Source organism: Trichomycterus rosablanca, chromosome 3, assembly GCF_030014385.1.
Source record: "Trichomycterus rosablanca isolate fTriRos1 chromosome 3, fTriRos1.hap1, whole genome shotgun sequence".
Classification (NCBI taxonomy): domain Eukaryota; kingdom Metazoa; phylum Chordata; class Actinopteri; order Siluriformes; family Trichomycteridae; genus Trichomycterus; species Trichomycterus rosablanca.
The window spans coordinates 6,874,210-6,891,807 of NC_085990.1; the positions used below are offsets into that span (position 1 = coordinate 6,874,210).

The 17,598-nt window shown below is 41.1% G+C and overlaps 1 protein-coding gene across 1 annotated transcript in view; it reads left to right on the forward strand.

The window, feature by feature from the left end:
* col14a1a (collagen, type XIV, alpha 1a) overlaps positions 1-17,598 on the forward strand; it is a 174,102-nt gene that overhangs the window by 104,451 nt on the left and 52,053 nt on the right. Inside the window, exons 27-31 of the mRNA XM_062991785.1 lie at positions 1,708-1,831; positions 9,160-9,303; positions 11,022-11,186; positions 11,378-11,416; positions 14,463-14,601. Of these exons, the coding sequence (XP_062847855.1) occupies positions 1,708-1,831; positions 9,160-9,303; positions 11,022-11,186; positions 11,378-11,416; positions 14,463-14,601 (611 nt within the window). The remainder of the gene's footprint in view (positions 1-1,707; positions 1,832-9,159; positions 9,304-11,021; positions 11,187-11,377; positions 11,417-14,462; positions 14,602-17,598) is intronic.

The following is a 17,598-nucleotide window of genomic DNA, read 5'->3' on the forward strand; positions in this document are numbered from 1 at the left end:
ACTAACAAATCACATGACATTTTGGAGGGAAAATGACAAGCAGTGCTCAATTTGGACATTTAGGGGTGTAGTCTCTTAGGGGTGTACTCACTTTTGTTGCCGGTGGTTTAGACATTAATGGCTGTATATTGAGTTATTTTGAGGGAAGAATAAATTTACACTGTTATATAAGCTGCACACAGACTACTTTTCATTGTGTCAAAGTGTCATTTTGTCAGTGTTGTCCCATGAAAAGATATACTTAAATATCTGCAGAAATGAGAGGGGTGTACTCACTTTTGTGATACACTGTATGTGCTATGGAAAAGGTTTTCTTCAAAAATGTTTCAATCTTAGTCTCTCAGTTCTTACCAGGCTCCCTGTCCCTGCTGCTGAGAAGCACCCCCATTGCCTGGAACCACCATAGTGTGGTATTAGCCGGATGATGTGCAGTGCCTGTTTTTTGTAAGCCGCTGTGCCACTTGTTCTGCCCAGAGCAAAGTAAATCATAGGACTAATTAATTCAAAATGAAACAAGTAGACTCCAACTGAGTTCCAATACATCTCAAGGATAATATCTAATATCTCAGGATGCACCTGACCTCAGTTTGGAGTGGCACTGTGAAGAGTCTGAATACTTTTGTGAATAAGATATTTCAGTTTTTTAAAAATTTATTCATTTGTTATTGTTGATTAAGTGTAGATTGGGTGCAAATGCTTACAGATACAATTATTTAAAATCAAATCCACAAGATAATGAAGTGTGCAGAATGTCAAGGGTTCTGCAAACATTGTAAATCCACTGTAAATACAGCTACTTAAAAAGCTTTCAAACTTTGTCTATCATTTTCTGAACTTATCTTTGTTTATGCTTACAAATATATTTTTTGTTCATATTTATAACCAAAAGTAATTAACAAAAAAATAAAAGAAAAATACATTGTATGTAAATCTGAAGTGGAAATAGACACAATTGAGTCAAAACAGCTCTGACTCACAGATACATGGACTCCACAAGACTGTAGGACTGTAGGAGTCCTAATGTATCTGATACCAGGACAGATTAATATTAGCCTTTCGTTCAACTACTTATTGTGAGGTGGCTTGTCCTACAGTGCATCAGGACTTGTCCATTCTCAGGGCATTGTCATGCACATCTTTGTGCCCTCTTATTTTAGGCAGAATTTGTTTGTATTATCATTCAGATAAATAAAGATCAGAGCTTATTTTATTACTAACTAATGCAAACTCAAGGTAACTGCTGTTCTAGCATGTGTTTATTTGCCTGAAAGAACATGGAAAAGGCCATTTCAAAGCCAGAGATAGAGGAGAGCATACTGCCTTATATTTAATCCAGTCCTGTCTGAAGGTATTAAGTGAAAATACCACCAGTCTAGACCCACGAGCCAAAAACCCGTAGCTTTCTCTCAAGGCTCATTGACTTCCTTAGAGTTACCGCAGCACAGCTACAGATGGTCTACATGAAGAACACCACATACATACATTTAAAATATTTTCTCTAAAGAAAATAACAAAAGAAGGTTTAAGATGCTACTAACCCAACAACAAAAACATGTTAAGCGTCTGAGCAGTGTGGAATGGAACATCAGCGCTTTCCACCTCACAGTCAGATACGTTCTGCTGTTTAACTTGGCTTAATCCTAATTCAGCAGAGCATGACTCCCAAACCCAAGATGATAAACTGGCTCACACTCTTCTCGCTGACAGGTGGCCATTGTTCAGTTCAGCGATGATGCCAGAACTGAATTCATGCTGAGCTCCTATAAGGATAAAGAATCCCTGCTGGGTGCAGTGCAGCGCATCACTTATAAAGGAGGAAACACCAAAACAGGTATGTACAAGAGCCAGAAAGTTGTGGGCTTCTTTATTATTATGATTTCATATGTGGAAGCTGAATCACTCATGAAGGAAATGAGTTAGTTATACCTCTGCACTTGTTTTTAATATGTGGTTTTCCTAATTCTTGATGATGGCACATTTAGGAGTATGACCGTCAGATACAGCTATACTATGAACTCTTACAGATGAGTGACGAATTAAAGGAAAACTATTTTCAGAAACTTTTATGACAAGCATTTTCTCATGGTATGTGTCCACCTGTCCCTTCAGAGCAGTGGGTCTCAACCCATTATCATCTGGGCCCCAACAGTGGCTTACCAATCTGTTCCATATACACGTACACATGCATTAACAGATACAAACAATAGGCATGATAATCATTTAACATCACATGGTTTGGTTTTGTAGGTGGCAAATGTCCCATACCCCACACAGATTTTCAATAAATGGATACAAAGTAACTCTCCAATTACATTCTGGTGACGTATAGTGGCCTGACACCTTGCTAAAGTACTTGACTGTTTGTACACCGATCAGCCATAACATTAAAACCACCTCCTTGCTTCTACACTCACTGTCCGTTTGATCAGCTCCACTTACCATATAGAATCACTTTGTATTTCTACAATTATTGACTGTAGTCCATGCTGTTCCGTACTGTTTTAACCTGCTTTCACTCTGTTCTTCAATGGTCAGGACTCTCCCAGGACCACTACAGAGCAGGTATTATTTGGGTGCTGGATTATTCTCAGCACTGCAGTGACACTGACATGGTGGTGGTGTGTTAGTGTGTGTTGTGCTGGTATGAGTGGATCAGACACAGCAGCACTGCTGGAGTTTTTAAAAACCTCACTGTCACTGCTGGACTGAAAATAGTCCACCAACCAAAAATATCCAGCCAAGAGCGCCCTGTGGGCAGCATCCTGTGACCACTGATGAAGGTCTAAAAGATGACCCACTCAAACAGCAGCAATAGATGAGCAATCTTCTCTGACTTTATCTACAAGGTGGACCAACTAGGTAGGAGTGTCTAATAGCGTGGACAGTGAGTGGACACAGAATTTAAAAACTCCAGCAGTGCTGCTGTGTCTGATCCACTCATACCAGCACAACACACACTAACACACCACCACCATGTCAGTGTCACTGCAGTGCTGAGAATAATCCAGCACCCAAATAATACCTGCTCTGTGGTGGTCCTGTGGGGGTCCTGACCATTGAAGAACAGCATGAAAGGAGGCTAAAAAAGTATGTAGAGAAACAGATGGACTACAGTCAGTAATTGTAGAACTACAAAGTGCTTCTATATGGTAAGTGGAGCTGATAAAATGGACAGTGAGTGTAGAAATGAGGAGGGGGTTTTAATGTTATGGCTGATCAGTGTATATGTATATATGACAAGTAAGGCTTTCCAGCTGCTCTCGATTATCCTTATGTTTTACTAAATGCAGATACCTTGTGGTATTAAGTAAAACATCTCTCTTTACCTGCTTGCCCTTCAGCACAGACATACAAAGATGCATATAATCCCTCACAGAGGGGTGCTTTCTGTCAGGATTTGGATCAACTGTAGTGAGTTCCTGCTGTGAGTGGCTAGATATTTTGGTGTGGTTTCCGTGTATTAGCCGGAGTGTAGAATTATTAAGACTAGGCATTTTTTCATCCCAGTTACAGCTGCTCATTTAAAGCTTAGGCAGAATTAGGATTGATCCTTGGGTGTGGAAGTATTAGAGCTAATCCCTCGGATGTGTCTTTTTTATATAAATATACACAGATCAGCCATAACATTAAAACCACCTCCTTGTTTCTACACACACTGTCCATTTTATCAGCTCCCATTACCGTATAGAAGCACGTTGTAGTTCTACAATTACTGACTGTAGTCCATCTGTTTCTCTACATACTTTTTTAACCTGCTTTAATGCTGTTCTTCAATGGTCAGGACCCCCACAGGACCACTACAGAGCAGGTATTATTTGGGTGGTGGATGATTCTCAGCACTGAAGTGACACTGACATGGTGGTGGTGTGTTAGTGTGTGTTGTGCTGGTATGAGCGGATCAGACACAGCAGCGCTGCTGGAGTTTTTAAATACCGTGTCCACTCACTGTCCACTCTATTAGACACTCCTAGTAGGTTGGTCCACTTTGTAGATGTAAAGTCAGAGACGATCTCTCATCTATTGCTGCTGTTTGAGTTGGTCATCTTCTAGACATTCATCAGTGGTCACACTATTCTCAATCCAGCAGTGACAGTGAGGTGTTTAAAAACTCCATCAGCATTGCTGTGTCTGATCCACTCATACCAGCACAACACACACTAACACACCACCACCATGTCAGTGTCACTGCAGTGCTGAGAATGATCCACCACCTAAATCATACCTGCTCTGTGGTGGTCCTGGGATAGTCCTGACCAGTGAAGAACAGGGTGAATGGGGGCTAACAAAGCATGCAGAGAAACAGATGGACTACAGTCAGTAATTGTAGAACTACAAAGTGCTTCTATATGGTAAGTGGAGCTGATAAAATGGACAGTGAGTGTATAAACAAGGAGGTGGTGTTAATGTTATGGCTGATTGGTGTATATTTACACAGGAAAGTCACCAGTGTTTAATCTTATTCAGTTGAAATAACTGAGCTCTCTCTAAAAAAAAAAAAAGGCACACCACAAACGTTTCAATTGCTCACAGATACATCATTATAAACTACATGAGGGAACAGAAAAATAGCAAGAGACTACCAGTAAAATAACTGTTTTTCTGCCAGTAAAACATTAACATCTTCACTAAAGTACCAGCATTACTTGTGGTCAACGAGAAAATGAAATGTTGGATCCACAAAACACATCAATTGTTTTTCCATTCCGGTCAGAAATCCTCTGCAGACAGAGACGCTGATTTTTATGTCTTTAGTTAATGAACTTTTACTGTAAAGAGGCTTTTCCAAAACAGCAGGAGGATTAGAGTTTTTCAAAAATATATACTTTGGTTAAACTTTGTGTCATACAAGCACATAAGCTTATAAAATCAATCAACAAATGTCCTTCTAGACAAAACACAGGGCTCACTAGACTGATGTTATGGTTATCAATCAGAACCACATATGCACCGCAGAAAGCTGAATATAACCAAGCTGAAATGTTATGTTTCTTGCCTAATGTCATGACTAGGGCTGGCTCGATACCACTTTTTTATATCCAATACCGATACCGATACTGCAAATTGAGTATTTGCCGATACCGATACCAATCCGATTCAGTCATTTCTCCTCTCAAACAACTAAGCAGTAATAATACATGTCTCAATGCACCAGGTTAAACTAGCTATCTAAAAAGCAATGCTCAAACTGTGAAACAAATATTCTAAAGGAATAAATACAGAACCTACAACATCACACTTCTGCAAAACTGCTGATTTTATTTTCACTTTTACACACAGAACATTTAGCAGCATTTTTGCCTTGTTTAACAAAAGTCTCTACAATTGGAAGATGTGGATGTCAATCAAAAGCGATGGGCCAATTAGAATTGACGCAGAGTTGAAATTTTCTGTTAAAGTTCTGTCACATTTTTAGATTATTACAAACCAGAGCACACTTATTAAAAAACCCTGCTGGATTTTGAAGAGGAAAACGGGAAACTGTGTAGTTTGTTTTATTTCATAACATTAATGGATTAATCGTTGAGGATGTGAGAGATCTCCAAGCCGGGACAAGATATGTTTTCTTTATCTCAGGTGAGCGATTTATCATTTATAAAGCAATTTGTATTGTGTTTAAACAGTGTTTTTAGATGTGGCAGTAGTAGATGATTTTTTATTGTGTTTAAACAATGTTTTTAGATGTGGCAGTAGTAGATGATTTTTATTGTGTTTAAACTGTTTTTAAATGTGGCAGTAGTAGATGATTTTTTTAAATGCTAAAAGTTTAAGTAGATCAGTGGGTTTTGATTTCTGAATGGCTGTTGCGGATGAGTTGTAGATCAGTGGCACATGTTAATTATGTCATCAAGAGTGAGCTGGCAATAAATGGCACTCTGTTGGAACGTATCTTCGTGTGTTATTTGCTTTACACACAAACAATGGCCTTATTTACATGAAGTGTTATTTACATTAGGTGTTATTTACGTTAAGCACCAGGATCTTGTAGGAAAAGCTGGTGTAGTGAAAGCAGGCTAAAAAAAGTATGTAAAGAAACAGATGGACTACAGTCAGTAATTGTAGGACTACAAAGTGCTCCTATATGGTAAGTGGAGCTGATAAAATGGACAGTGAATGTAAAAACAAGAAGGTGGTTTAATGTTATAGCTGATCGGTGTATTACATAATATCGTAAGCTAATGTGCAGGTACCAAACAATGGCCTCATTTACATTAAGTGTTATTTACATTAAGTGTTATTTACATTGTGTTATTTACATTAGGTGTTATTTACGTTAAGCAACAGGATCGGATCGGATTACATGTTTTTTTCCTTCCGATATCCGATCCAGTGATTTTTGCCAAGTATCGGATCGGTGCCAGTCCTAGTCATGACTATATAAGTGACTATACTGATATTATTTTGAATCCAACATAATTCACATGTGTATTAGTTCTTGCCTCATTCATCTTTAGTTTATCTCATTTGACGGTATCTGTAATAGAAAAAGGGACACAGAGCACAACCTGGCAAAGCCACAGGGATCTATTTTGATTTGTTCCGGTCTGCCAGTGTAATGGCACTATTTACAGCCTAGGCTTCTCCAGTAGTGCGTTTTGGGCAGCTGTATTTAGATTTATAGAAGATCAGGGAAAAGAACAGTTTGTTTGTTTGTTAATTAGGATTTTAACATCATGTTTTACACTTTGGTTACATTCATGACAGGAACAGTAGTTACTCATTACACAAGGTTCATCAGTTCACAAGGTTATATCGAACACAGTCATAGACGATTTAGTGTCTCCAATTCACCTCACTTGCATGTCTTTGGACTGTGGGAGGAAACCGGAACACCCGGAGGAAACCCACGCGGACACGAGGAGAACATGCAAACTCCACACAGAAAGGACCTGGACCCCCCCCCCCCCCCAGTTACGCCCCTGTTTCACGCAGCGAGCTCTCTAGCATGTGTTGCATGGTGTTCACACTTTTCTGACACCTGCTCGTTCTCCAAAGCATTTGCTTTTGTTTGCACCGGCTCACATGCAAACACTTTTCGATCTTGCTAAAAAACCCAGCCTGTGCTGTGGCGCCTGTATGAGCTGCCTCCAGAGACGGTGTGAGGGCACATTTTTGAGCTGCCTGCATCAGTTGGCGGTGTGGCAGCTTCACACCTTTTATAGCCGCTGAGTTTCTCTGAGTGCTCGGGACCATAATGGAGAATGACAGGTTCTTTTCTTTAAAAATGAATGTAAAAAGCCAAAGCACTTTCAGGGGTTTATTTTTGTCTGCCTGTATTTGTGCTTTGCCTGCTTAAAAATCATAAATACTGTGTAAATGGAAGAAAATGCCAAAATAAACTGTCAGATTTTTTAACCACCACTTTTTGGCATAATATATACATGATAACCAGAACTCCTTTTTACACGTGCACATTTTCATGTTATTTACCAAGAGTGCTTTATTTTTAAATACATTTTAAGGACAAAATTTCTGGACTAGACTAAGAAAACATTTCAAGGTTTACAAAGTTAAGATACATAAAGTTTTTGGGGAGTTACTCATGTGTATCTACTCACTCAAGTGATTTACATTTACATTTTCAGCATTTAGCAGACGCTTTTATCCAAAGCGACTTACACAATGATCTGAACACGATGAGCAATTGAGGGTTAAGGGCCTTGCTTAGGGACCCAACAGTGGCAACTTGGTGGTGGCAGGGCTTGAACCGGCAACCTTCTGTTTACTAGTCCAGTACCTTAACCACTGAGCTATCACTGCCCTTATACTACTTTAAACTACAGATTTAAACTACTGTATTAATAAAGTAAAATATTAAAATCGAATATTTAGATGATCCAAATGACCGGCAAAAATTAAAACAAGAAACCAGTAAACGTGAAAAATCTATCACAAGAACACCACCTGATACACAAACTAATGATGACAGTTTTGTCCCTGGAAGGCTGAACTTGTGGTCAGAGGCTTTGAGAATCTTTGGTGAAAGTGTTGAAAACATCAGTTCATCCAGTGTGAAAGAGAAGGTTGTAAACATCATACATGTTAACATACATTGATCAGCCATAACATTAAAACCACCTCCTGGTTTCTTCACACACTGTCAATTTTATCAGCTCCACTTACCATATAGAAGCACTTTGTAGTTCTACAATTACTGACTGTAGTCCATCTGTTTCTCTACATACTTTTTAGCCTGCTTTCACCCTGTTCTTCAATGGTCAGGCCCCCCACAGGACCACTACAGAGTAGGTATTATTTGGGTGTTGGATGATTCTCAGCACTGCAGTGATACTGACATGGTGGTGGTGTGTTAGTGTGTGTTGTGCTGGTATGAGTGGATCAGACACAGCAGCTCTGATGGAGTTTTTAAAAACCTCACTGTCACTGCTGGACTGAGAATAGTCCACCAACCAAAAATATCCAGCCAACAGCGCCCCGTGTACAGCGTCCTGTGACCACTGATGAAGGTCTAGAAGATGACCAACTCAAACAGCAGCAATAGATGAGCGATCGTCTCTGACTTTACATCTACAAGGTGGACCAACTAGGTAGGAGTGGACAGTGAGTGGACACAGTATTTAAAAACTCTAGCAGCGCTGCTGTGTCTGATCCACTCATACCAGCAGAACACACACTAACACACCACCACCATGTCAGTGTTACTGCAGTACTGAGAATGATCCACCACCTAAATAATACTTACTCTGTGGTGGTCCTCTGGGGGTCCTGACCATTGAAGAACAGGGTGAAAGCAGGCTAAAAAAGTATGTAGAGAAACAGATGGACTACAGTCAGTAATAGTAGAACTACAAAGTGCTCCTATATGGTAAGTGGAGCAGATAAAATGGACAGTCAGTGTAGAAACAAGAAGGTGGTTTAATGTTATAGCTGATCGGTGTATTACATAATATCGTAAGCTAATGTGCAGGTACCACCTAATATTTTCCAGGAAAACAGCAGTGTGGGTTTTTGTTTATTCATTCGACAGAATAAAGTAAAGATTTAGCTCCAGCAGGTGTGTCTATAATGTTTTTACAAATTTCTTGCTTCCACCGGTCATGAATCAAGCAGTTGTAACTCTAGTCTAAGTACAGAATGTCACTGTTTGAGCAGAGCTGTTGTAAATTGTGCTTCTGGCTGTGATTTGTGCCGTGTGGTCAGGTCGAGCCATTAAGCATGTGAAGGAGAACATCTTTACAGAGGAGGCTGGTGTAAGGAGAGGAATCCCCAAAGTGCTGGTGGTGCTCACAGATGGTCGCTCACAGGACGACGTTAACAAGATCTCCAAAGACATGCAGATGGAGGGTATGTGATGCTACAGTACATGTACATATTCATCAGTTAAACTGAATGTTACACCTCCATTTTGGTTTAAATTACAGTTTTATTAATATAATTTTTTTAGGAATGATACTTAAAGATTTTTTTCCTAATTAAATTTTATGTTACTTCAGCGTATAATAGCAAGAAAAAGCCTATCCCAGCTTTTCAATGGGCGCAAGGCACACAGTAACACCCTGGACGGGGTGCCAGTCCATCGCAGGGCAGACACACACACACATTCACCTATAGGGCAATTCAGTGTCTCCAATTAACCTCATGTTTTTGGATTGTGGGAGGAAACCGGAGCTCCCGGAGGAAACCGACGCAGACACTGGGGAGAACATGCAAACTTCACACAGAGAGGACCCGGACCGCCCCGCCTGGGGATCGAACCCAGGACCTCTTGCAGTGAGGCGACAGTGCCGCCCGCCTATATTTCTTCTAATCAAATTATTATAGAATGTAAAAAAAATATGAAATCCTTTTTTAAATAATAAAATTTATCTGTTTGGTTACACATGATTCATCAGTTCAAGTTCAATATCAAACACCATCATGACCAATTTTGTATCTCCAGTTCTTCTAACATCCGTGTTTTTGGACTGTGGGAGGAAACCGGATCTCCCAGAGGAAAACCACTCAAAGGCCTACACCGATCAGGCATAGCATTTTGACCACCGTCCTAATATTGTGTTGGTCCCCCTTTTTCTGCCAAAACAGCCCTGACCTGTCAAGGCATGGAGTCTGACACCTTTCTATCAGAACCTGCATTAACTTCTTCAGCAGTTTGAGCTACAGTAGCTCGTATGTTGGATCGGACCACACGGGCCAGCCTTCACTCCCCACGTGCATCAGTGAGCCTTGGCCACCCATGACCCTGTCACCGGTTTACCACTGTTCCTTCGTTGGACCACTTTTGATAGATACTGACCACTGCAGACCGGGAACACCCCACAAGAGCTGCAGTTTTGGAGATGCTCTGACCCAGTCATCTAGCCATCACAATTTGACCCTTGTCAAACTCACTCAAATCCTCACACTCGCCCATTTTAACTCATCAACTTTGAGGATAAAATGTTCACTTGCTGCCTAATATATCCCCCCCACTAACAGGTGCCGTGATGACGAGATAATCAGTGTTATTCACTTCACCTGTCAGTGGTCATGATGTTATGCCTGGTCGGTGTATAATACTTAGATGTTTCATACAGCTAAATCCAATCATTTGAAGAAGCCCTGACCTCAGCCTCTCTGAACAGCTTTGAAATGAACTGGAACATCAGTTGACCAGCATCAGTGCACCAGCATCAGTGCCCAGACATGCAAATGCTCTTTTGACTGAATGGGCTCAAATTCACCAATCCTTTCGTATTCACCCATACTTTGGTGGATTTCGGGTTCACATACAGAGATCCACGCCCCGATTTCTGCGCACCTCCACTTTCTGTACAGGCGCCCTGTGCTCTTTTGACTGAATGGGCTCAAATTCCTGCAGACAAGGTGACTGTCCATACAGCTGAAAAGATCACACAGAGGTCACTTTATTTTAATACCATTTGTTTTTTTAAATGGGATGTCCAACAAGCTCATGGTCAGGTGTCCAAATACTTTTGGCCATATAGTGTACACAACAAAGAGATAAGCATTTGAGATCTGATGAAACTGCATTATGAAATTGTACTTCTTTATGGTTTCTTTAGGTTACATCATTTTTGCCATCGGCTTTGCTGACGCGGATTACGGAGAGCTGGTGAACATTGCCAGCAAACCCAGTGAGAAACACGTTTTCTTTGTGGACGACCTGGATGCTGTCAAGAAAATTGAGGAGCAGCTCATAACATTTGTGTGTGAGGCAGCAACAGCCAGTAAGTCTAGTTTTGGGAGAGTTCTTGGCGCGAGTTGCTGGTCTATCAGTGCCAAATAGCTGATTTACACGATAATAATGCTGATGTTTGACCCGTGCTTGTATTACCACTTTAATACTGTAAACCGCTCATTCATTTAAGAGCACTGTAGTTTAATGTTGGTTATTGATTTGTGAACCTTTTGTCTCTAGCGTGTCCCTCGGTGCTGATGAGTGGGAACACCCTAGCAGGTGAGTGACTGAGTGAATGCAGTGTTGCTGTGCTTGAGTAATAACAGGATTCCTTTATCTGAGTAATGCGCTCATTATTCATTAAATATTCATTAAATATTCAACAGTTGCAGACTTTATTGAATATTTCATCCCTTATTATGTTTTCTTTTGCATAAAGTCAAGGACACACAAGCTTAATCCATGAGCGCAATGTCTCCTGCCAGCATGGAAATTTCTACTTCTCAAGAGATTTGCCATAATTTCAAACACACCCTTTTTACACCCTTTTTTATTGATCAAAACATTGATAAACTTACAAATTTGAAAGGGTTTGGGGTTTATTTTTTTTAATATTTTTTATTTTTTGCATTTTGTCCCCTTTTTCCCCCAATTTAGCATAGCCAATCCGCTGCTGGGGACCCTAACGGCATCCAAGGAGGGTGTATATTCATCTGACACACACTCCCTCCGCCGTGTGCGCAGTCCCCCAATCCCTTCTTATTCTCCCACACTTCGGTGGATTTGCGCGTGAGGTCAGCATCGCGTACAGAGAGCCACGCCCCAATCTCTGTGCTCCTCCACTTTCTGTACAGGCGCCCTGTGCAATTAAGATCCTTGCACTGCCTTGATAACCCCACCCCTTAGTCCGGTCTTTCCCACAAAGCAGACCGGAGAGGCCAATTTTGTCTGCTGCAGGCATTAGCCAATTGTATCTGCTAGAGGGCGCCCAGCCGACCGGTAGCAGAGCCAAGATTCGAACCCAGGAGCTCAGCATCAAGGCGCTGGTGTGCTATCAGATTATCCCGCTGCGCCACCTGGGCGCCCTTGGGTTTGGTTTTTATAACTATTATAATGAAAAAGAATGCAAAGAACAACTTGTATTCATAAATAAGCCATCTAAGAAATTGCCATTTCAGAAGTTGTTATAATATGAGCAAAACACACCGATCAGCCATAACATTAAAACCACCTCCTTGTTTCTACACACACTGTCCATGTTATCAGCTCCACTTACCATATAGAAGCACTTTGTAGTTCTACAATTACTGACTGTAGTCCATCTGTTTCTCTGCATGCTTTGTTAGCCCACTTTCATGCTGTTCTTCAATGGTCAGGACCACTACAGAGTAGCTATTATTTGGGTGGTGGATCATTCTCAGCACTGCAGTGACACTGACATGGTGGTGGTGTGTTAGTGTGTGTTGTGCTGGTATGAGTGGATCAGACACAGCAGCGCTGATGGAGTTTTTGAACACCTCACTGTCACTGCTGGACTGAGAATAGTCCACCAACCAAAAAAATCCAGCCAACAGGGCCCTGTGGGCAGCGTCCTGTGACTTCTGATGAAGGTCTAGAAGATGACCAACTCAAACAGCAGCAATAGATGAGCGATCGTCTCTGACTTTACATCTACAAGGTGGACCAACTAGGTAGGAGTGTCTAATAGAGTGGATAGTGAGTGGACACGGTATTTAAAAACTCCAGCAACGCTGCTGTGTCTGATCTACTCATACCAGCACAACACACACTAACACACCACCACCATGTCAGTGTCACTGCAGTGCTGAGAATGACACAGCACCCAAATAATAGCTACTCTGTAGTGGTCCTGTTGGGGTCCTGACCATTGAAGAAGAGGGTGAAAGCAGGCTAAAAAGGTATGTAGAGAAACAGATGGACTACATTCAGTAATTGTAGAACTACAATGTGCTCCTATATGGTAAGTGATCATTGTAAATTCAATCACTGTTTCTTCCACTTGCATTTCTCTGAAACCTTGTTGCTGGGCTGCTTGGTCCGGTCCAGTTTTCTGCTTGTGTGTGATGCCAGCATTATGTATTTTTTTGAGAACTTACTCTGCTGTTGTGGCATTTGGGCCTAATGATGGAACCCCACTGGGAGAGCAGATTTTCCAGAATCTTGGTTATGCATGGGGTGCGCCAGTTGGTGGGGTCAGGGTGCTGTACGTGCATTGCTATATCCAACAAGTTCTGAATTTCTGATGTTCCCTGTTTTTCATTTTTTTATGAGAGCTGGATTGTTGCAGGTGGCTCAACATGTCATAGTGACACATAGAATAGAATAGAATAGAATAGAATAGAATATAATAGAATAGAATGTCTTTTATACATATATAGGTGTACAGTAAAAAGAAATCCTTTATTCGCATATCCCAGCTTGTTTGGAAGCTGGGGTCAGAGCGCAGGGTCAGCAATTGTACGGCGCCCCTGGAGCAGACAGAGTTAAGGGCCTTGCTCAAGGGCCCAACAGTGGCTGCTTGGCAGAGCTGGGATTCGAACTCTCAAGCTTTTAGTTGATAGCCCAAATCTCTACCCACTAGGCTATCACTGTCCCTCATTAAGTTCTCATTATTTAATTAATTATTAATTAAATTCTCAGTCCTGCGCTATCCCTGTTCTATCCTCTTTCTCTGCTGCAGGTTGAAAATTGCGGATGTTTTGTTGTGTTGTGTCTATTGTTTGTTACTTTGTTTCTATTAATTTGGCCACCTTTTATTTGTGATTTTAGCTGCATTATTACTTTACCTTGGTTAAACATTTACAACTTGGTATTATGGTATTATTTCCATTCTTGCTGGCACATTCAGCGAGGCACATTCAGCACCGTTACACTCTCACTGATTATTTTCTTACAGCATATACCCCAGAGTAACTTATTCCCTATATAACATAACTTAGTTTTACCAAAATGTGATTTCAGAACAGTGAACTTAGTGAACTGAGGAAAATGTAATGAAATTGTGTGAAATTACAATTGATTTTTTTGCACTAGAACAAAGAAGATTTTACAAGAGTAGCAGGAATTGTGTTTATGGATTTGTACAGCATGCTTTTAATATTTGGTAGTAAATGAAGACAATAACAACAACAGCCAGCACGGCATGATCTGGACCTTAAAATAAATAGTTATGCTATAATATTCTTTTATAAGATTGTTTCCTATAAAACCAGCTTTAAAACTCTAGCTGATTACAGTCCTCCAGTGGGACGTTCCATTCCTTCCATCTGATTGCAGTTTTTTTATGCCCTGATGTCTTCTGCAGGCTTTCGGATGATGGAGAGGTTTGGATTGGTGGAGAAGCAGTACAGTAGCGTACAGGGTGTTTCTATGGAGCCGGGAACTTTCAACAGCTTCCCCTGCTACAGACTGCACAAGGACGCTCTCGTCTCACAGCCGACCAAGTACGTCTGTAAATGTTAGTTAAAATGAGAGAGAAAAATTAGGAGAATGAGGGGTACCCAGGTGGCACAGTGCGATAATCCACTAGCACACCGGCGCTGAGATTCTGAGCTCCTGGGTTTAAATCTCAGCACTGCTACCGGTCGGCTGGGCGCTCTCTAATAGGCACAACTGGCTAATGTCTGCAGCAGACAGGATTGGCTCCGAGTGTACTGGGTGAAAAATGCACGTCAACAAGTAGCGAGCGATCAAAGTTTGTGTGCTAATGTGCAGCAAAAAACAAATGGAAACAATAGGAACAGCAGGGATAGTTTGTTCTATAGTGAGTTGGAGGTTAATAAATATTTTTTGCAATGCAACGTTGTTGTTATGTTTTGTAGAAAATGATGAGGTCAGAAATACTGTAAAACTTGTGTGTGTGTGTGTGCCGATGTATTCTGATATAAACTATATTATGCCCCTGTCCCACCTTTTTACACTCCTCCCCTGCGTTTCCCCTCACACTGCATCTTGCGTTCTCATTGGCTGTTCGACATAGCACTCATTGCCAGTCAGGCAACTCAGATCCAGATATTTGACAAGCTAGAAATCTCTCTTCGAGCCGGTCGGATCGAGTTGTTGAGTAGTTCACACATGGTGATTGAGAGCCGAGTTTCGATCGCCGAGCGAACGCCGAGTTGCTCTCAAGCCGGCAAATCTAGCGCCGACCAGTCGCTGAGCAAATATCAGGGCAAAAATCGTGTAGTGTGAACTAGGCATTAGTGGGGCTGATGTCAGCGTGGATGTAAACATGACTACGTGCTTATGAGAAGTTAGTGACCACAGACTTTGTTCCTGATGAAAGCTCTATTGTTCCACCAAAAATCATTCAGGATTGGAATTACAGCATTTTAAGCCAGACTGTTTCTTATACACTCATGAGCCAACCACTATTTTAATATACTGTCAAAGCAGCTCTGACCCATTGAGGTAGGGGGCCATCCTACAGTGCCATAAATTATGCACGTAAGCCCAGCCATCCACATTTTAAAAGAAAATGAGATTCTTTGGATCGGAAGGCTTCTTCATTTGCCTTAATGTCTAGTTCTGATGCCTGTATGTGCTGCTATTCACATTTTGTAGGTGGTTCTAATATTTTGGCTGATAGGTGTAGGTCTGGTCTTTGGTAGGAATAATAAAGTGTAACATTTTCAAAACGATTTTGTTTTTACGAAAAGGACAAGTCAAAAATAAGGCAGGGCATATTTTTATTTTTAACGGGCATGGTGCCCCTGGCAAGCAGCAAGAATAAATTGATTGCAGTTCAACCACCACTGCATTGCTTCTGACTCATAAAAAGCCGCACTGATTAGCATAGTTTGATGTTGCAGGCAGAGCTGTAGCATGGATGAAGTACATTATCCTGATTTTGCATTTTTATACTATAACATCTAGGTGGGTACAGACTTACTACCTAAAAGGCAACCTAATGCAAGATAAGTCCACCCACTCACACTCAGAGACAGGTAAGAGCAGCCAATCCACCTTCTATATCCTTCTGGGGGTGGACGTCGACTAAAGTAGCAGAAGAAAACCCAGACAGACCCAGGGACAGTATTGAAACTTCCTTATAGATAGTGACAGGTGACCTATCAAAATCCAGGTCCCCATAACCCATGTTGCTGTGCAGCACCCATTCACCGTATCAGCCAGTAGTACTTATTAGTTTGTAGGTATAACATGCAGTATGCAGGCAGAGCTGTAGCATGGATGAAATGTATTATCCTAATTTTGCATCTTTATACTATAACATCTAGGTGGGTACAGACTCACTACCTAAAAGGCAACCTAATGCAAGACAAATACACCCACTCACATTTAAAGAGAGGTAAGAGAAGCCAATCCACCTTCTATATCCTTCTGGGGGTGGACGTCGACTAAAGTACCAGAAGGAAACCGAGACAGACCCAGGGACAGTATTGAAACTTCCTGATAGATAGTGACAGGTGACCTGTCAAAATCCAGGTCCCCAGGACGCATACTGCTGTGCTCAGCCAGTAGTACTTATTACTTTGTAGGTAAAACATGCAATATGACCAAAAGTATTTGGACATCTGACCATGTCAAACCATGAGCATTAATATAGTGTTGACCCCTTGGTTGTGGCTATAGGAGCCTCCACTCTTCTGAAAAGACTTTCCACAAAATTTGAAGAGGTTTGTTCCAATAATAGATGTGCAGGATAAATAAAATATAGTAAATAATGATTGTTATTTTGTAGCAATAGTTTAGGGAGGGCAGTTCCTTGTTCCCACATGGCTATATCCCATTTACACAAAGTGAGGCCCATGATGAAAAACTTGGAGGTGCCCTTAATGTCCTTTGACTGTATAAGCCAGATCCCATAGCTGTACTTAAGGTGGTATGATGGCAAACAGATTCTAAAGGCACGGGTTCAAACTTCACCCAGGGTCAATCAAAAGTTTGGCATGAACCATTGATAATGCTTCTTAATCAAACTATGTAATTTAGACATGAGAAATGCAGTCTGATGATAAAATATTAACATAAAAAGTATGTACTTGTCAGCAATCCTCTAATCTCCAGTGTAAAAATAAGACAAACTTTATGGTTTAGAAACTACATTTGGTAGGAAATACAGGGACATTTTTGTTGGTTTTGGGTGAGCCATACTTTAGGGTCGGTAAAGCTCCGGCTGTGTTCCTATTGGCCGGTATTTTTTGAGGAAAAACAAGCATTGTTTCAACAGAACCTGGTACAAACTGGCTCAAACCTGACCTGAACAGTAAGGGGGTTGCAAATTGTTTGCATCCTGATCCAAACCGTGTCATTTCATGTCATCTTCCAACCACTTTTTCTGCTGAGGGTGGCGAGCCAAACCAGTAATGTTTTAACAAGTTTTTTTTAAACCTGCAGCGAAGACGAGGCAAACCCATCTAAGCGTGCCACACTGTTGGCTGAAAGCTGCCAATATGGCCCTAAAATAACACCCCCGCTCG